General features: G+C 35.6%; 1 protein-coding gene across 2 annotated transcripts in view; it reads left to right on the forward strand.

Moving 5' to 3' along the window:
• The window catches only part of MED13L (mediator complex subunit 13L), a 295,013-nt gene that overhangs the window by 151,400 nt on the left and 116,070 nt on the right, over positions 1–27,543 (forward strand). For both annotated transcript variants that reach the window (XM_026514953.4, XM_048221460.2), the window contains exon 4: positions 10,306–10,389. In XM_026514953.4, coding sequence (XP_026370738.1) covers positions 10,306–10,389 — 84 coding nt within the window. The remainder of the gene's footprint in view (positions 1–10,305; positions 10,390–27,543) is intronic.

The following is a 27,543-nucleotide window of genomic DNA, read 5'->3' on the forward strand; positions in this document are numbered from 1 at the left end:
AAGCAGATCATAAAGGAATATATCACCTGCAGGGTGTTTGTGCTCCCCAAAGTATTTTTTTCCTAGTTCGCATATTAACAAAGTTTATACTAGTGATGATTTATTATTTCTGCTTTTTGTTTTTAAGCATACGGATTTGTTTAATTAAAAGGGAATTCCATTAACTGCCTTGAGAGGCTTGCACTTTACAGCTAAATAAGAGTCATATAAATTGATCTTTTTTTCCAAAAGGCAGCAGTTGCTAGTATATACAGAATGATGAGTTACTGCAGTGGTTATTAAAAATAATTTCACTATGGAAATTAAGATAACATTGTAAACTTCTCACAGAATAAGATAATTTCATTTTTATTGCTATTGATTGGTGCTGAGGTAATACTATATTGATGTGTGTCTTTTATTTTAAATTCTAAGGTAATAGGACTTTAAATATTTTATCTTTCATTTACTTATTCCTCCTATAGCTCTTCAGTATTTGCATACACTGCTAGCCAGTGTCATCTGTTCATTAAGAAAATAAAAAACCTCACTGTTGCTTACTCAAGAGCATTTTCCTTCAAAGTGTCAGATAGAAGCTAACATATCTGGGGGCGCCTGGGTGGCGCAGTCTTTGAGTGTCTGCCTTCGGCTCAGGGCGTGATCCCGGAGTTCTGGGATCGAGTCCCACATCGGGCTCCTCCACTGGGAGCCTGCTTCTTCCTCTCCCACTCCCCCTGCCTGTGTTCCCTCTCTCGCTGGCTGTCTCTCTGTCACATAAATAAATAAAATCTTTAAAAAAATAAAAATAAAAAAAAAAAGAAGCTAACATATCTGGCTGTAATATTACATATCTTTACAGGGGCACACATTGTTACAAGTCCCTTTTTCTTCATTGCCTCCAGAGATGGAAGATATTTTATATCTGCTCTGCCAGCTTAATTAATATATATGTTGGGCAAGTGACTTAAGCTTGCAGAGCCTTTGTTCTTTCTTTACCTATAAAATGGTAAAAGATTGTTTTGCTCAGCACCTTTCTCCTTGTAAGAGCTCAATAAATGGCTAACTGCTGTTAATATTAGCGAATAGAAATATCAGTAATACCATTTTCAGAATTGGACACAACATTAAGTCAGTTAGCGTGTTTACCCAGATAATTCTGGAATCCCATTCTATAATAACCTTTTTATGTGGTCATCCATCCTTTCCTTGGAAACTTCTGGTTGTTTGAGCACAGCTTTCTAAAGGAGTTCTTTTCATCTTCAGAGAGATGTTAGAACATTCAGTTAGTTAGATGTTAGAACGTTCATTGTTTGAAAATCTCTTATGCTGAGCAGAAATCAGTTTCCCGTAATTGTTTTAAAAAAATCTTAATCCTGTTCTTTGGAGTTCATATATAATTCATCTAATCTGCTTCCATGTGGTGGCCTGTTTAATATCTTGGTACCCTGAGTTTTTTTGTTTTCTTTGGTTTATGGTTCTTATATAATATTGGACAATCCCCATGCCCCCATCTTCCAGATATCCCTCTAGTCAGTCCCATTCTCTTCATTTTGACTGCCACTGGCCTACTTTAAGAAGTCATAAGTGTTTGATGAAGTTTTGCAGTGGCCTCGTCTATAGCTAGGTTAGGCTCAGTTGTGCTGCGGGAACAGAAGACCTGAAAGATCTTACTATCTTACAACAATTGAAGTTTTTCCTTGCTCATGCTGCTAGCCCCTTGTGAGTCATTTGCTGGTAGCACTGCTTATAGCCTCTTGCCTCCGGGCAAGAATCATTGCTGATGGGGCAGCCCTGTCAAAGACTTGCTGATAGAGAGCAAAGAGTAAAGGCAGAATGCATAATGGCTCATTGAAGCTTCTGTTTAGGAGTGGTGTATGCCGTTACTATTCACGTTTCATTGGCTGAGAAATTTGCCACCAAGCTTAAAGTTACATGGATGAGGAAGTATTGTCTCTCAATCTGTAGGAGGTACCCAAGTCACATGGCCACACTTGATGTTAATGGGACAGGGAGGGATAGAGCATATTTGGGAAAAGGATACAGTCTACCATACCTCTTGATTGAGGTCTTCTCCCTTCTCATACTCTGTCCTCCAAACTGATGTTGGTTATATTACTAAAATACAGATATGTTTCTAAAACACATAATTATGCATATATTTATACACATTTTTAAAAAGTTTGAGCCTTATTGACTTCTTTTAGTATATTATTGTGATTTTTTTTTTTTCCCAGTCAGAATTTCTGTATCTGAGAGTGTTTGGGTCTTTTAAGTTTTATAGTTTTAGATGATGCAGTCATGCATATTTTTTCTCTTCTGAGACAGTAAGCGTGGTTGTTATTTTCCTAAGGACTGACTATCCCTTTTTGGCAAAATACCTGGAATGATAAAATGCCATTAATTTTGTTTTTACTTGTATAGACTCTCTGTTGATTTTCCTGTTGTTTTCTGATAATGTCCTGGTTCAGATTGTTTTCATCAGTCTTTGCAATTAAGTGGGATTTTGTTATGTATTGACAACTTCTCAAAGGTTACACTTCGTGTTTCAAGTTTAGGCTGCCTCACACTCCTCACTAGTGGAAAAAGACCTAGGCTGGGAAGAGATTATGGAAAACTAAAACCTGGGATCTTTTCCAGTAGTTTGTTCATTTGGCATTTTTATTATATTTATTTTTTATTTTTTAAAAAATTTTATTTATTTATTTGTCAGAGAGAGAGTACACAAGCAGGGGAGCTGGCAGGCCGAGGGAGAAGCAGGCTCCCCACTGAGCAAGGAGCCCAATGCGGGACTCGACCCCAGGACCCTGGGATCATGACCTGAGCCGAAGGCAGATGCTTAACCAACTGAGCCACCCAGGCATACCATTCATTTGGCATTTTTAATATTGTAGGTTTAGTGGCTATTACTCCTATGTTATTATAATTGGTATAGTTTTCATAGTATACTGTATCCTTCTCACCAAACTCTATCTCAGTGAAATAAATCATTGGTTTGAAGAGCTGTAAAAAAAAGAAAAAAACCAGGAAATGTGTTCAGTTCATATCATCCAGAGTTTTAGTGCTGCCTCAGTGATTTGCATTACATGTGGGACTTTCTTGCTTTCGTGTATCTTTGTAGAAATGCTTAAAATATCTGGCAGAATGCTATCAAATTGGCATTAAATGTGGTAGTATATTTTAATTTTAGTTGTCTTAAGTTTTTAGAATAAAACACATAAGCTGATTTTGATGGAGAGGTATTTTTTTTCCTCTAAAGTGCAAATAACTGCTTTGCACACAATAGAAGATTATATGGGTCTTTTAAGCTGTTATGCTCTATCCTGTCCATACTTACTTAGGGAGACTTTAATCTGTGAGTATTGGACATTTGTAAAACATAATGGCCCTTCAGAGTAGTCCACTGGTGCTGCTTTCCTAATGGATTGCCAGCATAGTCACCCCATGGTAGTTTATAATACAGCTGTAAAATTGCCTTTGGCCCAGAGCTGCTTGGTTTGCCAAGAGTTGGTGTTTAGAGGAAAGATATTCATTTGGAAAAGTACAGTAAAAATAACATGGAGAAAGTTGAAATTATAATTATGATAGCAGTAGCATTATATTTGTATATTACTAGCTTTCAGTGTCCTGTGGCATTGTGATTTAATAGAGGTAATCATCAGAGGGCAAATGAGCACTGTCCTTGGATGTGCTGGCTCAAGAATTTAAAAATAATAAATATATTCACTAGAGCATGGTGGTATGAACAGGCCTAGTTGAAGAAATGGTGATAGAATTTTGCAACATTGAGAGTCCTTGGGTATGAGTAATCAATAAATTCCCATTTTATTGAGTTGTGGTAGTGTGCGTTTCTCTAAAAGAAGTAGGAAAATGAGTTTTTAGATCTAAGGGGCATATTCTTTTTTTTTTTTTTTTTAAGGTTTTATTTATTTATTTGAGAGAGAGACAGAGATAGTGAGAGAGAGCATAGGGGGGCTCCCCACTGAACAGGAATCCTGATACAGGGCTCGATCCCAGGATCATGACCCGAGCTAAAGTCAGACACTCAACTGACTGTGTTAACCAGGCACCCCAAGGGGCATATTTCTTTTAAAGGAAGAATCACTATAAACATTATAGACACAGGTGAATAAAAGCACGTATCTGCTGTAAACATTTAGAGAGAAGCATGTTCATCCTAAGACCGATCAATTTATATCTATTTAATATTTTTAGGACAGAGAAAGGATTAAGACTTTCAAAAAAATTTTTAAAAATTTGTGGCTGGACAGTGGGATTGATTCAAACTAAAAGCTTGAAATTAGAGGAGAGGTTCTTTGGAACAACATTAGAATGGACGTTTAAAGGTGAGGGTAGCCCTACAAAAATGCCTAACCTTACAGAGATACTGGAAAGGATGGAAATGATAGCGTTTGCTTGGCCAGACGAGGTAGCATTCGCTAGGGCACAGTAGGAACCCAAAATAATGAAGATAGAAGGGATCAGTTGAAAAAGATTCCTTCAGCTTTTAAGTTACAGGACTTTCTTTTATTTGGTTGGGAATTGGGAGAAATTTCTAGGAAGGAGATTAGTTTTTAGGAAGGAGACTTTTTTGCATGTTTATTTGATATAGATTGGAGTGGTAAGTTAGAGGCTTTGATGCTGGTGAGGAACTTCGTTATGAAATTATATGAAGTTTAGTCTATCTGAGCAGCTCTGTAACCAGATAATAACACTAAAGTGTACTTTGATTCAGGGTGTGATAGAGAAACACTGCCCTTGGACTTTTTAATCTTTGGAAACTGTCACACCTGCATAATTTGAGGTGCGCAGAAAGACCCAGAGCCGGTGGTGGCTCCCTTCTAAACCTCCAAACGGTCCCATCTGGGAAATAGTTTGATGAGCGAGGCTGTGGCTGCTGCTGTGGCACTTGTATTCTGACACCAGGTCTGCCATGATTTTGGGATTAGAGATTGGGGTTTGCCAACTTTTTGGAGGCACGGTCTTGTAGTTGATTATTTAGAGTCATATGGCATGACCCGGAAACATGTTTGCATGTGTACACATACACACATGCACATAACAGACACACAACCTGATTTCATTTTCATTTTTCAGCAGCTGTTTTCTTCTTGAAACAATGATTTTTGGGAGGTAGTAGGGGGCTGGGTATTATTTTCTAAAGAGAAATACTTCCCTAGAATTATTGCTTAAAGAACATTTTATAAATCTGGAATCACATTGTGACCTTGCAAGATACTATTATACTACTTTACTCAATTATGTCATATCTTAATAGTAAGGTAATTTTGGAAATCTCAATAATAATGACTGGGGTTACAGAGTGAACGACTAGGGTTAACTGACATTCTTGGTGCTATTTACAATGTTGATTTGAAGCAATTTTTGGTAGATGAAGTGTCTGATATGTTATATTTGTCAAGTTAAATATAAATTTTGTCCCTTAAAAATAATAAAATAAAAGTTTATAGAATATAAAAAGGAGAAATTAAATTTCTGATGTTATTTAGTTTTTATACTTTAGAATAATCTCTCTTAAAAAGATTTAATTCTGTTCTTCAAGTGTAATTAAAGTATATGGACAGTTGTGCTAGTCTTCCTATCTTTGTGATATATATTTTTTTAAGCATCTATGTGATTCCCTACATGTTGAGTATCTACTATGATTTTAGTGTGGAGTGAGAGCTGATGGGGTATATAAAAAAAGTGAAATACATAGATTTTATTTTTCCTCCCAGCATCGAGTGTCTCTCACTAGCCGGGAACATATACACACAAGAAAATTCAAATAATAGTGTGAGGCTGCCCATGATTAGTGGTTGCAAACACGAAGAATAACACTGTTATGTTGTGAATAGGAGAACACTTCTTAGTGTATAGCATTCATTTGCCAGATATTTATTGAGCACCTACTAGTACAGAGCAGAACATAAGGCGTATTACATAATAGGCATTTAAATATTAAATATTTGTTGAATATTGCCAGTAAATAAGATAGGTACTGTGTCTGCCCCCAGATTTCTCATAGTTTCTTGGAGAAAAAAAAAAGAGCCATAGAAATGAATCATTACAACTTGGTGATAAAAGTGCTGATTTGTAGATATTAGAGTGCTGTGCTGGCTGATCTGGGACAAGAAAGATGAACAGAATTAAATTAGAGGAGGATGGGGTAAAGTGGGATGAGAGAGGGATTCCAGGCCAAAGCAGGGTTAGTAGTGATCTGTGGTAGTATTTTATATGGAAGTTCTCACTCTAGGATCTGCTTCAGAGCTTTCACCAACCCTGTGGAATTTATATGCAATGTTTTGCTCTTCCATGCATTTTTTAGGAGAAAGAATCTATAATAACTTCAAAAATTATTATTTTTTAAGACTTCATTTATTAGAGAGAGAGAGTGCGAGAGAGAGCATGCACGCTTGTGCTCACAAATGGGGAGGGACAGGGAGACGGAGAAGCAGGCTCCCTACCTAGCTGGGAGCCCCATGCCTGGCTCCATTCCAGGACCGTGGGATCATGACCCGAGCCGAAGGCAGCCACTTAACTGACTGAGCCACCCAAGTGCCCCATTTTTAAAAAAATTATTATTATTTTAAGATTTTATTTACTTGACAGAGAAGTCTGTGATAACTTTCATTAGATTTACTTATACTATAGAATCATGACTCAAAAATGATTGAGAACCAAGGGCTTAGTCCTTCAGTATACATCTGCTCTTGAGCCAGCATAATCCCAGGTGCCAGTCAGGTGGTAGAAGTGTCTTTCTCAGCAAAGACACACCCCTTCTCTCTTATTTCCTCCCATAACCTGAAGTATAAACACCAGATGGAAATACTTTCCATATTAGTCTTGGAGCATCCATGTATCTCTCTCTCTGTTTCTCTCTCTGTGTGTGTGTGTGTGTGAGTGAGAGAGAGAGAGAAAGAAATTGAGTGAAGTTTGTTTTTTGCATTAAGTATAGTTGAGACTAGGGAGATTAAAGAGTGTAAAAATTGATACTGATAGTTGCTGAGTTCTTTTTACCTATTTCTTGAGTGAAAAGAAACTTCATCCTCATACTCACCCATCTAACTGAGAAACTAATTCTCTCTTGGTTTGGGGGTTAGGGCCACAGTGCTCAGTGACCTCACTAATTTTGTCCCAGCCTTGTCTGAGGAACTTGATAACTTTGCTAACTCTCTGCCAGATCAGTGTTGAACATGACATTTGAGATTGCTCCCTCTGGAGATAAATCAGTTGCAAATCCAGTACTTACAAGAGTAAAAATATTGCAGTTGACCCTTGAACAACGTGGTTTGAACTCTTCAGGTCCACCTACACCTGTTTTTTTTTTGGGGGGGGGTAAATATAATAAAGTACTATAAATGTATTTCCTCTTCCTTATGATTTTCTTAACGTTTTCATTTGTCTAGCTTGCTTTATTGTTAGAATATGGTATATAACACACAAAACACAGAATATGTGTTAATCTGTTTATGTTATTGGTAAGGCTTCTGGTCAACTGTAGGCTATTAGTACTTACATTTTTGGGGAATCAAAAGTTACACGTGGATTTTCAACTGCATGGGGGTTGGAGCCCCTAACCCTTGCATTGTTGAAGAATCAGCTTTATGTCACCTGTGGCAATTTTGTGTTCTGATGTTTCTGTTTCATTGTGTAGGAAATCACTGATCACATAGAAACTGATTAGCAATTGAAAATCACGGAGTCATTTATGACTATCATTTGGAACCAGATAGTTTCAGGTTCAAGGTTCAGTAGTTTCCATGGCTGTTTTGTGTTATTAGTGATGATAACCTTTTTTAACATTGCCTGATGAAGTAGGATTTATAGTGGGAATTCCGGGAGATTTGTTAGCACAGAGAGTCAGACTCTCAGGATTTTCTTTAGCTTTTTGCCTTTTGCCTTTGTACTTGAGTGGTCTTGGCTATGTGCTGCTCCTTTACCCCCAAGCCCTTGTTTGTTTGAAGTCAACAAATAGAGTTCGTGGCTTTTATTTCATAGAAGGGCAAGGGTTTTAAAACAAGTGTTACACTTTGTCTTCTTTAGTCAGAGATATTTTATCTGTTTTTCTTTTATATTCTTACTATCTAAAGCCTTGTTATTTTCTGTGCATAAACCGTAAATTCATGTTGTTTTTTATGTTATTCTTTTGAATTCTGACCTTCAAGACATATATGAAAGTATGAATACTTTATTTAAAGTGGTACTTATTATAAGTGAGGATATGTGTCAGTAGAAGACCACACTTAGTGTTTATGTGATTTTGTACCTGTTACATGTCCCATTGCTTTCATGCTAAGCATTATCGATTTTTAAGAACACCTTCAACTTAGTAACAGCTCTTAGAGAATAAAGAAACATTAAATAGGCTCATCAATTATGGGATGTATCTGGACTTTGAAAATGAGGAAGGAATTGCAAAATGTGACAGCATGAGAATCAGTATATGGTAATAGTTAAATGTTCTGGCCTTGTGATCAGATACAGATCTGGGCTTACTCCCCACTTTGCTGTCAGTTAGTTGTGTGACTTTCTGTAGGTGACATTCTCACTGTGCCTTAGCTTCTTCATGTATACAAATTGGCATGTAACATCTGTCTCATAATAGACTTTACAATAATTAAATGCTATACTGCACTTGGTCATAAATGTGGTGGTGGTAGTAGTGATTCTAGTGGTCGTTATTAGTAGTATTACTGGAGGAAGTAATCTGTTACCAAACACTAGAGTTTTTCAGTGGACCTGTCTTTCCATCCATCCATCCATCCTGCCTGCCTGCCTGCCTGCCTGATGAATACAGTTAAGTCTCTGAGCTAGGGTATAAACTGTGGAGATACCTTTTCAATTTTGCTTCTTGAGTACTTCCACCTAATTGGGTATTCCACATTTCCTATTCTAACTTTAATGGAATCAACATGGTCTTTAACTCTAAAAGCAAGTTAATTTATAATCTTAGTAAGACAGATTGGGTTGCTTTAAAAAATCATTTTCTACATTGTGAACAAGGAAAATTGCTGTAGAAATTCTATTTCAAAATAAAAGCAGTTGAAGCCAGTGATTTTTTGGTGCAGCAGTGCTCCAGATTGGCTTTGCCCACAGGGATTTACATTGTGGCCAGCAGAAACTATTGTTTTTTACTAACCCATCTAACCTGTAATGAGTTGGGTGAAGGCTTGAATTGCTTCCATCCTCCTTGATGGTATGGAAATTACAGAGGCAAAAGCCACGTGCAGAATTGCCTGAATATTGAATAAAGAATTGCTGTATAGCTCTTTTACTGGTGGATAGAAGAATTACATCCAACTTTCTGACAGGTTTTCTTACAAAATATGTGTCATTTCATTGAATAATGTTAGGGATTACTGTATTTCATCAATTTCAAAATGTACATTTTCTCCTACATTTTTATATTTTTAAAATCAGGGATACTCCTTAAAATGATGGCATCTTGGAATTGGCCAGATGGCAGTTACGATATAGCTGTCATCTGCCTGCACACAAGTGAACTTGGTCATAGCTGTCTGTATTGTTGTCACTTCAGTTGAATTGTGTGCATTTTTGGTATTATATGAGTTGCGTTCAATTGCCATTTAACATGTCTTTGAAAAGATTACCCTATAATTTGACATTGAAACAGAATGTACGTAATACAGCATGGAAGAGAAGTGAGGCACAATCTTAGATATGAGGGAAGCGGATAATCGCTGTTGAAGAAATGGCTGCAGTTCCTTGTTTCCTGCAAAGCCATAGCCATGTGTTTCACCACATCTATAAAAGAAAATACCTAAGTAGAAGAGGCTTACAGTGTTTCTGTTTCCGAAGTCTCTGCAACAGCATTGCATATCACATGCCAAGCCAGAAAGTCAGCATTACGACTTGTGAAATGAGCATCAGTGGCTAGGAAGAATACCTCTGAGGTGCTCTTAAGGAATGTTGATGGTGTCCCCAACATTCTTGATGACCCAAGAATTGAAATAATGCAAAAGCGTGTTTGGATTTTATTTTATTTTATTTATTTTTTTTTTTTTTTTGCGTGTTTGGATTTTAAGTAATTCAGAAGTTGAAGACATTACAGGAATACATCCACCAATTAATTGTGCATAATTTTTTCCTTGTGCAAGAATAATGCATAATAAGAATTTACACGCAAAGTTAGAAAGTTCTTTCAGCATTTTATAACGTAAGAATTTAAAGTGATAAAACATTTTGACAGTTTAATTAGTGATGTTTTTATTTTCAATAGCATATCTCATCTGTGATTATTTGATTAAATGACTTGCTAATTTGTTATTGAAACTATAAATATAATTCTTGGTGTAATTATTATAGGTGCCTAATGGATAAGAACTTCGTTAGGATTGGGAAGTGGTTTGTCCGACCCTATGAAAAGGATGAAAAACCAGTCAACAAAAGGTGAGTCTTACGCTTTTAGTTTTCATTCCTTTTGCTTGACCACAACTGTGTTTTGGGAAGAGGTGGGTGGGGGAAGCAGCTTATTTATTTATTTTCTAATAATCTTAGTAATTTAGATGTATTGAAATAGATTGCTGGATCACAATTTGTTAAATATTCTATTATTAAATTTTTGTGGAATATTGGAAATTGGATTAGAAAGATTATCAGTAACCCATGTCTAAGCCCCTTCTTCCCACACTATTTTGAATTAAAATATTCTGTTTTGTTATTTTCATTGTCCCTTTTTTTTATCTTTTTTCCTTAAAGTGTTACATGGCGTAACTTTAAAAATAGTCAACTGAATTCAGATGGTGATAATTTTTATAGAATTGATTGATGCCCCTTAAAAGTCAGTGAATACTTCTTTGAGAATTCTCAAACCAGGACTGTGAATTACTTTTCTAAACAATCCTAAACTTTTAGCCATCATTTATTGTATGCATGGCTTTAAAGGCAGTCCTTTATAGTAAGCAAGCATGGAATTTTAGATCAGTCAAACCAGGATCAAACACCAGAGCCTTCAAAGCCAAATATTTACTCCACTTACCTCTGAACACAGCATATACTTAATTGGAGTCATAAGTTGATGGGTGATTATTTCATTTCTGAAGAGGAGTGCACACAATCTCAATTCTATTTTATTGTGTGTGAACTTGCCCCAAGCTGAGGATTCCAGCTTCTGGCTGCAGATAAGAGCTCTTGGAGCTTTACATGGTAGCTGTAAGGTTAGATCTTTTTAGGTAGTTTGCCACAATTTTGGCTGGCAGCTCCTGCCTCTTTTGGAACCTTTACTTTCTTAACTTTCTTGTTCCTACCGGTGATTTAATTAGCATTAGCAGCCTTCCCTCCAATCTGTGTGTCTTAAAGCTTTGATGAAGTGGTTGTGGAATCTCATTAACCAAGCCTAATTTATGAAAATTGGGTTTTCCTTTTTCAAATCAGATAAATTAGAGGCTGGGTTTTTATTGTTTTTTGTTTTTTTGCCAAATCACCATGAACTTCTTTAAAATATTTCCCTTTTTTAGTACATTTCAAATCCTTTAGGATTTACGAAAAAATATATTTAAATAGGAAATAGGTATTTTGTATAACAGAGTTTGCCCGAAAAGGATAATAAAACTTTTAAAGAGTACTGGTGTGTATGGGTGTGTAAAAGTGTGGTTTTGTTTACAGATGCTTTGATGGAGAGGATTTTTTTCTTTTATTTATATTGATTTGGTCTGACTAATGCATTTGTTCCATGGACATAATTAATCTTAGTATTTCCTTAAATTTACAGAAGATGTAGATTTTTTTGTAACTGGTTTGGGGTTCAGGTGGGCTGACCTGGTGTTTCAGGTTTGAGCTTTTGTGTTGATAAGTGAATGGTTATATATGGAGTTGCTTTCGCACCATGATCTTTCCCATTCATTCCTGTGCGCCTCTCCATGCTCGGTGTATGTTCTTACGCTGGTCACTGATGGTGAGCTATCAAAGCCAGTCTTAAAGCTTTTGAATAGTAGCTAGAGGTATTTGTATGATGATTTCACAGCAATTTGGGGATGAAGGGGAAATTTGGAAATAACATAGGGATTGAAAGAGTAGCAATTAGTATTTTAGTAGTAAAAACTAATGTTTGAAGTCAAATATAGTTACCAAATCTATTTTGTATAATGTCTATATATCTTTGCAATGGGATTTACATCCCAGTAGTCTTCCTAACTTTAGCAAACCAGATGTAAATAATACTTGTAGTATATTTAGATATTTGATTTGTAACTGGGAGGCTTTTGATTTCTGAACATTATAATTGAATTATTTCATTATTTTTAGATTTTATGCTCATGGTTGAATGTAGAACTTCATCTTATTGTAGTGTAGAAATGTTAATGATCTTAAAAAAATCATTTTAGGAGGTATTGTTAACAGTTGGCAAATTTTTAAACCAAACATTCAATTTTAAAAGTTGGCATTAGCTGGGGCGCATGAGTAGCTCAGATAGTTAAGCGTCTGCCTTTGGCTCAGGTGATGATCTCCTGGTCCTGAGATGGGATGGAGCCCTGCATTGGCGCATTGGGCTCCATGCTCACTGTCCCCTCCCCCCATCCCATACATGCTCTCTCTCTTTCAAATGAATAAATAAAATCTTTTTTAAAAAGTTGTTATTTGCTGTAATAAAACATTGTTAGGTATAGTGTTTTTTTTCCCCCACTTTTATTCTCTGAATAAAATAGAGCCTCTTGTTGGATGCTGAAACAGGATCTTAGTGGTCAAGTCATTTTGGATAGACAGAGTGATGCTGATGAGGACATTTGGATTTAGAAGATTGGGGATCGCATCTCATGCCTCTCTTTAGAAGTTATATAAGCTTTTGGACAAGTTGTTTAGTTTTTGTGAGCTGAACTTTGTTTTTGGCTGTAATTGAGTTGATGATAGTAATTACTACCTTAAAGGGTTATTGTGAAGATTAAATGAGGTAATTTATGTGGCTAGTTTATACTTAAGTTGCAAAAAAGCAAAAGTGCTAAAAAAATTTTATGTACAAATTTGTATTTTTAGGTATGCTCTTATTTGATGCCATTAGATACAAATAAGAGAAATATACTTTAAAGAGTAGTGTTCTAAGTATAAAATTAAGTAGGTCTAGCATATAGATACTTTTGTTCAATAGAATAAAAATATGATTTAACAAACAGTGTATTTTATGTAGCTAAAATAATTCTAATAGTGTTGACAAATTAATGTATTGATGAATAGTTTCACCTAGTGGATTAACAGCATATGATTTCCTGAGCTGTAATTTCTCTCTGTATTGATAGCAAAACTAAATCACTTGTTGATGGGCTGTAAAAGAGTTCTTCATGTTTGATACGATATCATGGTCAGGATAATTTTAGAAAAATTATTATATGTCATATATATAAAAATTTGAACAGGCAGGTCCGAGAAGATAAAAGAAATTTATTCATATTGTCTTTTTCTTTATAGTAACACATCTTTTGTTACTCATATCCTTCATATCCTTAGGAATTTAATAAGTAGGAAAGAAAACTGTGACTTTCTCCTAAAGAGTCGTCACTACTAACATCAAACATACAAAGTTTCTGGGTTTCTAAAGTATGTTGAACTTGAAAAAACTTTTCCTTCCAGGATATGCTTAAAAACAAACTAGTGAAGGGGCACCTTGGTGCCTCAGTTGGTTAAGCCTCTGTCTTTGGCTCAGTCCTGATTTCAGGGTCCTGGGTTCAAGCCCAGAGTTGGGCTCCCTGCTCAGTGGGGAGTGTGCTTCTCCCTTTCCCTCTGTCCCTACTCCCCCTCTTGTGTTCTCTCTGTCTCTCAAATAAATAAAATCTTAAAAAAAAAAACAAAAACAGTGAGAAATGTATTCCTTTAAAATAATTTAGAAATTATTCATGGAGATTCTTTCTGTCTAGTCTGGTGTCAGCCCATATTTGATTACTGCAGAATTTGAAGTCTATACACTTTATTTTTTGAATGCTAATCTTAGTAAAATAATTGATCGCTCCCAGTAACAGATCAGACATTTGATTTTTTTCTGGTATCAGGTGTACAGTAGTTGAATTAACACAAATATATACTTGCTGGTGCATTTTCTGAATTGCTCAGCTGTTTCTTCCTCATGGACAAACCTACCTGCTCTTGGATGGTACTACAAATAGCCTTATATACTTTTAAATATTCTAATTACTTTTGTATGTGCTGCTAGCAGATATGCATGTACGGGAGCTCATACACAATTGGGAGTATATAATTTTGACTGCTTTTGTGTTGTTTTATTTGGGTATTTTTTCTACTTTTAAGCCAGAGATTACTTCTTTAATTTCTTTATGTTTTCACACTATATATTCAAGAAATGCCCTTACCTTCTGGTTTTAATAGCAAAAAAAAAATGAATTTTTTATAACAAGATGAAGTACTTTGTTGTAGGAGAATATTTAAAAGCACTTTAAAGCTTCCCTGCCTTCTCTTTCCTTATCACTACCTTCCCTGCCTCCCTTTTTACTTCTCAGGCATCTTCCTGTCCTCCTCTTTCCTGTACTTTTCTTACGATGGCCCAGTTATCAGTGTTCCCATCCAGAAGTGCATAGATGAAAAGGCAGGGAAAGGAATCCCTCATCAGAGTATAAGAGACATGTAAACAAGTACTTGCAATGTGAAAAGTAAAGGGAATCTCTTCGTAGTGTCCAGAAAAATAATGATCATTGGTGATCATTTTTTTCAGTTTTTATCACAAATTTACTTTTTACAGGTGGTGCCTTTTGCCATGTGTCTGGTAATGAGGCTGGCTGATGGGAAATCCATAAAAGAATATTAATGGAACAATATGGGCTTATCTAATCACACATCATAGTTTCACAGCCTTTTTTTTTTTTAATCTCTAAAGCATGTAGTCATTGTAGTCATTTTCTGCTGGTTTATCTGATAAGATATAGCAGAAGATACTGTGTATTTTGTCACTTGAATATATTTGAGAACTGTGTGCAAAGTGAGAAGAGGGATGTGGTTAGAGTCTTGAGTTGAGGTTCATTGGCATTTGCAGGTGGGTAGAGAAAGGAATACATAAGGAGACTAAGAAAGGTAAATGAGAAATGAGAGCCAGGAGGGTTGGTGTCACCAAAACCATGGATTGTTAAAATTTCATGATTCTCTGTGTCTGTCATACAGGCCCTGTAAAATACATACTGAAAGGATGGATAGCCTCGGCACTTACGTAGTCAGGGTGACGATGTACTTTGAGCAGTTTCAGTGGAGTGATGAATTTGAGGTTACAGTAGTTTGAGTTATAAATGGGGGTTGAAATGAAGATACTGAATTATAGGGTTCTTTCTATGTTTGTTACAAGTAGCTGCGAAGGGAAGAACTGCTGCATCTAGGAAGGGAGGAGAGAAGCATTTAAGAAGAGCCTATGATAAAACTCAGTGATAACTGTCTGTGGTTTTAAAAAGTGTCTTTCATATACCATGCACTCTGTTTTGTTCACAAACATTGTGTAGAGAAGGATGTTAAATTGAGAGAGCAGTTCACCCGGAGGTGATGATAGTTAACTATATGCTGTCCAGGTAGCTCTTTTACTTTGTTTTTCTTTGTTTCCTTTTTCCTTAATAACCAAAACAGAATTATCACCATTAAAAATTTTTTTTTGTTCTATTAGTACTCTAAAGGAGAATACAGTCAAAGCCTATATCCTCAGCAGTAATAATTGACTTCCGTAGTTTAAAATAAAATGTGTTTCAATATATACTGCCTGCTTTCAAGAAGGATTTTAAACACCTTGCAGTAAAATATATACTTTGTTTTTTAATGTACTAGGGAGTTTGGATGAATATCATTGCTGTAATTCCCTTTTTCATTCCTACTATTGAAACTAAGCTGGAAACAAAGCTCTCCTTGTTCACTAGACCATCCATCCAGAAATATGGATGATCTTCCATTAACTATTTGACCTTGTAGGACTTAACTTTTAGCAGTATTATTTCCAAAAGGTCTTTCAGTTTTCAGATTCTCTGATTTTAGGGGAACTGTAGAATCCAGGCATGCCCCGAATTAGTCAGTTTGCCTGCCTGCCTGCCTATGTATCTATCTTTCCTTCTTTCTTTCCCTGTATGTGTGTGTGTGTGTGTGTGTGTGTATGTGTGTGTGTGTGTATGTGCATGTATGTGTGTGTATGTATGTATGTGTATATATACACATACACGTCTTTCCTTCTTCCTTTCTCTACCACCAGGAGCATATTGTTTTGGGTGTGTTTGGTTTTGTTGTAAGCAGAAAGTGACTCCTCTATTTACCAACCAATCCAAGGAATTTGATTTTTCCCGGGGGGGGGGGGGTTAGGTGGGTGGGTGGGGTGGTTAATTTCAGCAGTGTTCTTCGTAATCAGATTAGGAAGAGAGGAGAGGACATTTTAAGTACCAAGGGGGAGTTAATTTGAGCTGTTGTTTTAGTTTTATAACATACCTGACCACCTATTTTACCTTTGTTTAAGATGTCCTAGCTAAATGCCACTTCCTTTCTTAGGGAAAAAAGTCAACTAAGGGTCAGGACATGAATGAATGGAGGTTCAAATGATTAACCTTTTGGCAGCATAAAGGAAGTGTGTTCAATTTGCTCCTACCTCTGGCCTCCTTTAGGATGTTGTTTTTAGTAAGTTTCTCTCTTCGTATAAACTTTGGTGAATCTAAGCACTATAGAAGCGTATTGTGGTTTTTCAAATACCTAATTCTTATAGATTAATGAAAGTGATTATTCTGGAAATAAGATGAATTTTATTTTTTTTAAGTTTTATTTTTTTTTAAAGTTTTTATTTGTTAGAGAGAAAGAGAGGGAGGAGGTGCAAGCAGGGAGAGCAGCATAAACTACATTTTAAATTGAATGCTTATGTATCTCCTGCTTTGTAAAATAGCTTAATTTAAGCTATTTTGCTGGTGTCTTAGAGTTTAGAAAAGTATAAAATATATGTGCCTGAAAGGTCATTTCTACTCATCATTTCTCATAGCTTATCAATAGCATGTGGGAAATTTTTATGGCAAGTTAAAAACAAACATGTCTAGGGGAGATGACTGCTCCTGCTTTTATTATAATAACTATGTTTTTAAAAAATGTACACATCTATATGTTTGTGTTTTTATTTATAAAATGACTTTGTAGGCTGCCCATAAAGGAGATGGGGGGACATTTCTTAATTGTAAGTTGGAAAATTAAGCCACACTAAGTATAAATTAGTTCTCCAGAATGGCTCAAAAATAGGAGAATCCTGATAACTATTTATAATTTTTTGTTGTATATACCATATATCTCTGGTATAAGAGGTATATAAAATAATATATATATATAATATAAAAGGTATATTAACCATTGTTTTTCTAATATCAGATTTAAATTATTTAGAAGATCTCATGCTTTACACCTCCATTTAGTTTTTAATATAATTATAGTCAAGATTTAGTGAAAATCATTGTAACATAGGCACAAGACAGATTTTGAAAGAAGCTCTAAAAGTAAAAATAATTGGTGAATGTATGTTTTATTTTTGATATGTAATTTTCAGTTTTACAATTTCCACTGGATCTCTTCTATTCCACTTATCAGCTGATATTTCCTATTTTGTTAATTCACTATGAGCACATTTTCCTTTATGTCTGTAAGCATAATTAAAATAATTACTATAAAATCTTGGGTACTAAATATAATATCTGGATTATATCCGTTGGTTATCTTTTGTCTTCATTATGGGTTAGATTTTGTTGTATCTTCATCTGTTGAATAATTTTGAATGATATTGTGAGTATTATAGATAATATAAAGACTCTGGATTCTGTTTTATTTCTCTGAAGAATGTTGATTTAGTTTAGTTTTTTTGTTTTGTTTTAAAGCAGTAAACTTTATCTGAACTCAGACTCCAACCTCCTGTCTCACCTGTGGTGGGTAGCAGTTGAAATCTTTTTACTTCTTTTAATGTAAGGTTTCATCAGCCTCAGCATTGTTGGCATTGTGGGCCAGATGATTGTTGTGGATACTGTCCTATGCACAGGAGGGTGCCTACCAGCATCCCTGGCCTCCACTTGCTCAATGCCAGTAGTGCCTTCCTCCTTCAGTTGTGACAACCCAGAATGTCTCCAGATATTGCCAGATGTCCCTTGGGAGGCCAAATTGCCGCTGGTTGAGAAACCACTGTTGTAGTCTTAGCTGCACATAATTCAGGGGGTCTATCAGAGATTTGGTCAGAATTTTCTCTGAACTGTCTTCTTTTCAGGCTTTCCTTTCTCGTTTTTAGCTGCTTGGTCTCTTTGAACTCAGTCCTCTGGTTCTTCAAAGCCTGTAAGATTGGAGGTGGAATTTGTATCAGTTTCAGTCAACCCAGGTGGTTCAATCTGCACTCTTGTTGAAAACTTTTTTTTTTTTTTTTAAAGAAAGGGAAAGCTCACACAGTGCCATTCCTTCTTTTCAAGTGTAGACTCTTGTCCGCTCTCTAAGTTCTTGCCTGTATTTAGTAACTTTATTATTTAGTAACATTTATTTTTTAGCAGATTTTAATATTTTCTTCAGAAGTTTGGTTATTTTTTTGCAGGGAGAGATGTGTCGGAGGGAGCTACTTTGTTACTACCTGAAATGGAACCTAATGAACATTTTAGGACATAAAACTTCACAATCCTTAGTTACCCTGCTGTTATTTGTGCTTCACTTAAATTTGCATTGTTCGTTAAAAATTGGATGGCTTAGCACCTGGGCCTGAATCACCTTGTAGGAGACTTAGATTTTAATATTATAATTAGTTAATGAAATGACACCTATTTTCTGGGTGATTCCAATATTTGAGTGTTGTAAATTGTTCCCAATTTATTAATTAATGGCTTTTGTGTTTTTTCTGTTTTAAAAGTATTAACATTTATAGTCTCTTTCCCCAGATTTATAAGCACTAAACATATTTTTAAAAATATAAAGGCATGAAAATTCTTTATTATTTCTTTTCTAAATTGACATTTATATAAAGCCTCGTCCCGAGTACTTTTAAAGCTTTACAAATGTGTTCCTAAATAGTCCTTGTTAATTTCCTTCAGGGAAAGAGGTAGGATGAGAAGTGGGACAGGACAGTAAGAGAAAGGGAAGTCCGGGAGGTTACCAAACTAAAGAAAGGACCAAATGGGTCCTTTCCTTGAAAGGTGTTATGAGTGCTTTCAGTAAAATGTTGTGACTATGGCATCTGTGTAGGATGTTGGCAGCAGGGGGAAAGCATTACAGATTAGAGTTGGATTTCAGGACATTTCTCTTTCACTTTTAGGCAAGAATGTTCATTTCTTAAAAGAAGGTTAAGAATACTGTTTGAAATTGTTGCTTTTACGTAATTTTCTTCCTCATATCTTCTCTTCATCATTTTAATGAAATGTAATTAGAAATGTTAAGATTACATAAGCAAATTTCACTCTCCTTAAAACAACTGAGCCTAGGTTTGCTTTTGCTTTTGCTATTTTTTTTTTTTTTTTTTTGTAGAATGGAGGTTGTTTTTGAGATTGTTTAGGACTAAGATATCATAAAGTGGCTGGCACAGAACCTGTGTGGCTGGTTTGTTTTTTGTTTTCCGATTTTAGATTTTATTTATTAGAGAAAGAGAGAGTATGAGTGGAGAATTGAGCAGAGAGAGGAGGACAAGCTGACTGCTCACTGAGTGCGGAGCCTGACGTGGGGCTCCATTCCACGACCGACCCTGAGATCATGACCCATCATGACCGAAATCAAGAGTCAAACACTCAACCAGCTGAGCCACCCAGGCACCCGGTGGCTGTTGTTTTAATGGTGGTTGGCTGTCACTAGTGGTGGAAGAGGTGGTAGTAATTATTTTGAAAAAAGCTAAGGATAAATACAATTTTTTATATTCCTGGTAGTTCTTGTATGAGAGGAGATTGCTATTCAAATATTTTTGATATATATAATTTGCATTAAGTGAATTAAGTATTTCTATAAATGTTTATATATAATGGCCACAAGCTATATGAGAAGTAGCATATTGTATGTTGATTCTACCCCTAAAATATTAATACGAGCTATTTCTCTGTTTTTAAAGACCTTTTTTTACTTCATATTTTAAGGTCTGATTGAAATCATCTCCATTCTGGTATGAGTTTTAAAACATGATACTTATTTGCATTGTAGTTCTGTTGCTGACCTTTTATATAAAGGAATCAAAGGGAAAAAAATGGAGAGTACCTAATATACTTTATAGTCATTTGGCTTACCTCTTTGGTATATTTGGAGTGTTCAAGAATATTGTAAAAATAAAGCTTTTATTAAGTATGGTTCTTAGAAAGTATTAATGTGTATCTGAGAACCCATCAGTTGAGCGTGATAATATGTACTTCATTTAGGGTTTTATTAATAGTTGTGTAAGGTTGAAGCATTATAGCTTAATTTTTATGGCTAAAGAGTTTGGAAAACTCTGGGTGCTAAGATGCAATACTAACATATATTATGGAGCCTCCTTCTTGTCTTAATGTTGGGTCTCTTGTTACAGTCTTCTGCCTGTCTGCGTCTTTTGACTTCAGGTTTCTCCTGGTTCTAATCACTCTGCCCTGTGTAGACTTTTTTTTTAAATACATATTTTACGTTTTTTATTTAAATTTCGGTTACTTTCTGTACGAACTTCTGTCAGACTACTCTTGGTGAGGTACTCTCCCACATAAGAACACGATGTGGTGTCAGCTATGTTTTGGATGTTATCCACACTTATCTGGCATCTCTGCTTCCCAGTAGAAGCCTTTTTGTCCAGTCACAGGTGCCCTTCACAATTCCTCGCATTGTCTAAACTCCTTTTCTCTTTGTGCATGTTCTTTTTTTCCCAACCTTTCTGTCTCCCCTGGCATCAAGTTAACTTTGATCTCTCTTCTTTGAGCTGCTCCCCTGAGGCAAGTTTTCTAGCTGCTTTTTTCCCTGGGATTTTACCCCTAAATTTATCAAGAGTATGTTTTTACTTCTGTTCTTATTTATTTTTTTGTTTTGTTTTTAAAAATTTTTATTCTTCACTTGAATTTGTACTAAGGAAATGAGAATTTAGTCTCCTTTTTTTTTTTTTCCATTCCTTTATCATTCCATCGTTGATTCTTTAGAACAGAATCATACTTACTTTGGTGTCCATTGTGCATAATTTTTTTTCTTTTATTCTACTCAACATCTATTACAATTTCTAGTACAAAGAGTATTGAAGGTTTGGTTGAATTGAATGGAATATACTTTTTTGTTGTAAATCTATTTAGTTTGTCCTAGGATGTCTTAAAAGTCATCTAACAAAACAAAATGTTGAGTTATGTCATGAAAAAAAAAAAAGATTCCCTTTACTATTCTTAAGAGATGATTGTTTAGGGGTCCCTGGGTGGCTCAATCAGTTAAACATCTGCCTGTGGTTCAGGTCATGATCCCAGGGTCCTGGGATGGAGCCCCCAGGTTGGGCTCCCTGCTCAGTGGAGAGTCTGTTTCTCCTTCTCCCTCAACCCTGCCCCCCCCACAATGCGCTCGCTGTGTCTCTCAAATAAATAAAATCTTTTTTTAAAATGATTGTTTAAAATACTATATTTTATAAATTGGTCACAGATCTTTGATTATTATAATAATTGATTTTGTGTGAGTTTTTCCTCAGTTTTATTTCTTATTGAGAGGTTTGCTCAAGTCTCAAGTTTGAGCAGTTGGGCTCTTTAAGATGGATAGTTACTTCAGTTCCAGTGTTTCCTAGTAAAAAGCGTACATTACTCTGTTGGATGTTGTCCTCCATTGGTACTCTGTGAATTGCAACTCTTATTAGTAGAAGCAGCCTAAACACATTTTGAGATTATAACATGCCTCATAGAAAGAAGGTGGGGAGGCTCTCTAAATTGGTTGTACACAGAAGAGCCTAGAAGGAACATTGGTGGCCAGCATTTGAAGTATTAGTATGTACTACTGAAATTGACCAGTATAATTTACAGTGTTACCTGGTACTGAGAATGTAAGAAAACGAAGAAATACCTTAGTATGTATGATTGAAGATAGTTGGTTAAATTTTTTCTGTGTCAGCTGAGATATTTAAACAACAAAAGACAATGTAGAAGGTAAGTTTCATTGAAGAGAAAGTGGGAATATTAGCTGGAGAATTTTTTTTTTTAAAGATTTTATTGAATTATTTTACAGACAACCAACGAGAGAGGGAACACAGGCAGGGGGAGTGGGAGAGGAAGAAGAGGCTCCCAGCGGAGGAGCCTGATGTGGGGCTGGATCCCAGGACTCCGGGATCACGCCCTGAGCCGAAGGCAGATGCTTAACCCAGGTGCCCCTAGCTGGAGAATTTTAAGCTTCTTCTCAGTGGTCTTAAAAGTGTAGCATGCCACCTCCCATCTTTTGTTTCTTATTTTTAATTTTAAAGTCTAGAATTTAAGCTTTATATCAGAGTGTGGTTCACATATCTGAAATACAGCTGTGTTTTGCTGATGATTTGTTGTGTCCTTGAATAAGTAATATTTCTAGGCCTTAATTTCATCATTGAAAAGAAACATCACCCTCAACTAGAGTTCCTTACGTAAAGAGCAAGACATTGTGGTATCCCTGAAACACCCACTTTGTGAAAATAACAAAAATTGGGACGATGTGCTTTTACTATTTAACTTTATCTCCACAGCCCTCTGTTTACCCAGTCTCTTAAAAACTTGTAACCTGGCTTGGAACACAGACTATAATCACATATTTAATTGAATACACACTGTCTTTCCTTATTCCTTAATCATGTTAAGCATGTTTTGTGGGTTCAAAAAGGTAAGTTACTAAAGGACATAACTTTAATACTGGCAAAGCCTCCTCTTTACCCCCAACCCTTAGAAGCACATAGTGCTACAAATACCTAGTGAAAATTCAATAAAATATTTGGTAAGTACATTTCAGACCAGAGGATTCTTCCATTGAAGGATATTACTGGTACATTAGAATGCAGCTCAATGTTTGAAGTACAATGCCGGTATGTTCTGGAGATGCTGTAGAACAAAGAATTCTGTATTTGTGCTTTGATTTTCTGTAAACTAAGCTTTCCAAATTTCAAAGCTCTTTTAATTCTTCTGAGTACATCATGAAGAAGCCTTCAGTTGGGATGCTGGTACCTTGTATATCTGATTTCTTTAAGGGTAAATGCAGTAATTCCTTTGAACCAGTCAGACAGTTTCAGAAATAGCTCAGGTTACCGAGGTGTCATGTTGGAGCTCAGGCTGGGCTGACCCCAGATAGGTGAAGTGGATGAGCAGGAGGCGCTTGTTCTGACCCACAGTGTAAGCATTAAGAACTATAACTTGTGACCTCACGAATTAGGCTTTTTGTATGTGTGACTTATACGTTATTATAAGTATTACTAATGGGGCTGAATCTACCACCCAGTAGACTGCTCCTTTGGAAATAAATGACAGAAATTTAAGGCCTTATTATTACTCCTACTCTAATTATGCTCTTAATATACATAGTCAAAATGGTCCACTCATTATATTCTGTGTTTTGCTTTCTAAACTCTGAATAGGAACAATAATAAAGGTAGTAACAGTGACCTACTCTTTATACAAGTCATTTTGAGGATTAAACGAGATAACGTAAACTGTGGAACGAATGAGTACATGAATCAGTCATTTAAAGCCTGTTCAGTAAATTTTGTCCTAGGTTCTCATGGCACTTTATATGCTGTTTATTATATTATAAATGAAACTGATCCACTTTTCAAAATTAAATGATTGTAATTCAAAGTATTGTTTATCATTTTATTTTTCCTCTTTCAGATCATTTGCTATCGTTTATAAACATTGAAGTTATTTTATATAAAACATGCATTAAAAGCAGATGATAGAACTTCCATGAAATTCACCCCTTTACAGCAGGCATTTTCATAGGTTTGATTTTGGTCTCAGGAGCATGTGTAGTTAGAGGCCTTTGGACTATAAAGGTTCACTACAAATGTGGTAGTCTATTTTTGCTATTTTACATATAAAAGAGTTCTAAGTAGTGTCAAACCAACTGTCTGGAGTAGTAAGATGAGATAACTATGGGGAGTAAAAGGAGGTAGCGGAGGTGAAAAGCAACCCAGGCAGAGATGGATCCAGCAGTCACCCTGAGTGTGGATGAGAAAAGAAGGAAGCTCCTTATAAGCTACCAGTACCTCCAGAAGTTTCTTCTCATTTGGATCTTCTCATTTGGCATCATTCAGCACATCTAGAAATCTATTTATGCACTTGCTTTTTACTTTGCTTTTCTTCCCTACCATTCATCACAAGGGTTCCAAAAGGAGGGGGGGGTGAGTTTTTACTATTTTTTCCTTCTCAAACACATTTATCACTTCTGTAGCTTGAGGTGAAAACAGTGATCTGGATGAGAATGTTTGACATGGGGTGAAAAATAATAGAAAACAATAAGTGGGAGGTTGAGGGTAAAATAAATTGTTCTCCGTATTTTTAGTTTACTGGCATAGTCTGGCACTAAAAGTTACTAATTATACAAATGTGGCCATTTGTTCTTTTGTCCTTCGCCCTCTGTTTAATGAATAATACTAAAATGTTTTCTTGGAGGGAATTTAATTCCATTTTACTGGTTCACTTTTTAAAGCTTTCATTAATACTGCTTTTTTGAAGAATGTGTTCATAAATCATCCCAAACATTTAAAAAACCTGTTGTGTATTTTACTGATTACAAAAGGATTGAATATATTTATTAAAAATTGGAAAATACAGAAAACCATATAGAATTTTAAGGCAGTTTAATTGTATTTGAACACATAGATATATCCTTTATTTGAATTCGAGAGTGTATATAAAGCTTTTCTGATACTTCACGTTTTCCTGTACAAACATCCTTCCGTAATACCTGATGATTAATTAGTGAAATCTTTAAAATTTAGAAAAATAGAGTTATTTCTAGAGATACTGGAGGAAACTTCAGCATATCACAGTAAAATTTATGAAAAAGTGAAATTGGGACTCTAATGCAAATATAAAACGAGCAAATGCCAGACATCTTAATCAGCTCATTAATTAGTGAAGGAACAGGTAAGATGTTAAAACCAATTCAAAGAGCATTTGAGTAGTTGGGTTTTTATAGAAAATTAACAAGTATTTCTGTAACTACAACTTAGTACTTTTTTGACCAAATAATGCACATTAATTGAAAGAGTAAAGTTTATTCTTAAATAATAACAATTATTAATAGGATGTGCGTGTCTTTTGGGCACTGTATAACTTTTCAAATCTTGAAATCAGGTGGGGCACCACTACTGATCTTACTTTATGTTGCAGTCACCACTGAAAACTCAGTTTTATTAAGATTTGATTTTAATGTGGGGAATGCAGTACAGTTCAATGTTGAAACTGCAGACTACCTTGAGCTAGTAGTTTGCATAGTCTCTGAGACAGATGTTGATTTGTCCCCCCCCCCCCTTACCCCACCAATTTAAAAATACCTCAGCACACCCTTGTGAATTTGCTGCAGGTTTCCAGAGTGCTTTGGTACATACACAGTTGGGACACCAAAGCACTAGGTAATCCTTGGGTGGTCATTTCCCCTATGTGACATTGAAAGGACAAGCTGTTTTCCTTTGGCCTTATGTCAAAGTTTTAAATAAAAATTCTTAAATACCTTGGGGAGCTTCTAATTAGAATTGTCAAATTTTTTTCCTTCAACTGCCTGCTGGATGGTGGTGATATCATTGATTGTCCTGGTAGACTCCCTACTTTGTGTTTATCCAAACCCTGCCAAGAGTGTAGACTGTTCTGGTAAGCCGGTTAATCATGCCACTATGATGCAGTAGGGCTATATAGTATAACAGATTCTCGAACTTTTTGGTCTCAAAACACCTATAAACATTGAGCACCCAAGAGAACTTTTGTTTATATGGGTTATACTTATCAATATTTATTCTAAAGAATTAAAACTGAGAAAAGTTAAAATATTTATGACTTAAAAAAACAAGAATAGGTTCATTATATGTTAACATAAATAAGCCTTTTTTAACTAAAATAACAATTTTCTAGAAGGAAAAAATATTTAGTCAGAAGAGTGGCACTGTTTTTGTGATCTCTTTTAATGTCTAGCTTAAGGGGAAACAGCTGCATTCTCGTGTCTGCTTCTGCGTGTAGTCTGTTGTGACATCACACATCATGTAGCCTCTGGAAAACTCCATATTGTATTTGGAGAAAATCAGAGTGAAAAAGATAATGTCTTCATTCTGTTCTGAAAACAGTTTTGACTTGCTTCCTGCTTGGAGTGGAGCTTCGTTGTAGATGTGGTTTGTCCATATTTTAAACTTCTTAAGCAAAGGCAGGTAAACTTTTTCTTTGAAGGGCCAGGTAGTATTTCCAGCTTTGCAGGGTGTATGGTCTCTATCAAAACTAGTCAATTCTGACATTGTACTGTGAAAGCAGCCATATACAATATATAAGGAAATGAGCATAGATTGTTCCAGTAGAATTTTAGTACAAAAAATAGGTGGCAGAATGGATTTGCCTTTGGGCTTAACATTGTTGACCTCTGCCCTTAAGAGGAAAATTGCTGTCCAGATAGGTTAAGTGATTAGTTGAGAGCTACAGAGCTAAAAAGTGGAGGATTCAAAAATGGGCGTTTCTAGTTTTAGAACTGCTATTTCTCTCAGTTCTTCATTCTGTCTTCAATAATAAGGTTAATGGTTACACATTTAATGCTAAGTGATTATTGATTAAAAATAAATATTTAAGATAAAAATTCATTTAACTACAAAGTTGTATAGGGGCTAGCTAGCATTTAGAATCTCCCTAGCTACCCCAGAAATGATTGGGTGAATATGAGTCTTTAGTATTATAACTCATATGCACAGCAGAGCGTTTTTATTCTTGTGTTTATTCACTGCAGTGTACATACCTGAATATGTTTTCAGCAGATGAAGTGTCTAATGAATTATTTTATCCTATTTAGCTCATTATTTGGAATGGTAAATACATGTATATAATGTAAAATTTAAACAGCACAAAAAGATGTAGGTAACAAAGTAAGGCTCTTCCCCACTCACACTGCCCCAGTCAGCCAATTTCTCTCCCACTGTTAAATCCTATCAGCAGTTTCTTTTTATCTTTCCAGGGATTAGTTTATGCAGATATGCACAAGTGCATACGGATATATTTCCCTTTTCTGTATAGGTAGTATGTCAAATAGTACACATATTCTACCCATTGGTCCATTGCTTTATTTTACTAGATTTAATTATTTTAACAGATCATGATGGTATGTTGAAGATCAGCCCATGTATACGCATATAGGACTATTAACTAAAAGCAAAAACATGCTTTATATTCTCTCCTAGTATTCAGTTAGATTTACTAATTTCAGAATTTATTTTCTTTGTTAGCTATACTCTGTGAGTAGCTTTCTATCAGTAGTTTTAAAAAAAAAAGGAAAAAAAAATCTTGCCTTGACATTTGGTGGACATGAGTAAAATAACTTGACAGAGTCCTGGCAATGAATGTAGTATTATCAGGGAGGTGAGATGTGAACCCTTAAAGCAGTGAGAGAGGAGTCCCTGTGTGTGGTTGCAGTCTTGGGCTGTGAAGGAGGCATGACAGAGAGCTGGGAAGTTTCGGTGAGGGTTCTAGGGAAGAGGAAAGCTTC

Source organism: Ursus arctos, unplaced genomic scaffold (assembly GCF_023065955.2).
Source record: "Ursus arctos isolate Adak ecotype North America unplaced genomic scaffold, UrsArc2.0 scaffold_34, whole genome shotgun sequence".
NCBI lineage: Eukaryota > Metazoa > Chordata > Mammalia > Carnivora > Ursidae > Ursus > Ursus arctos.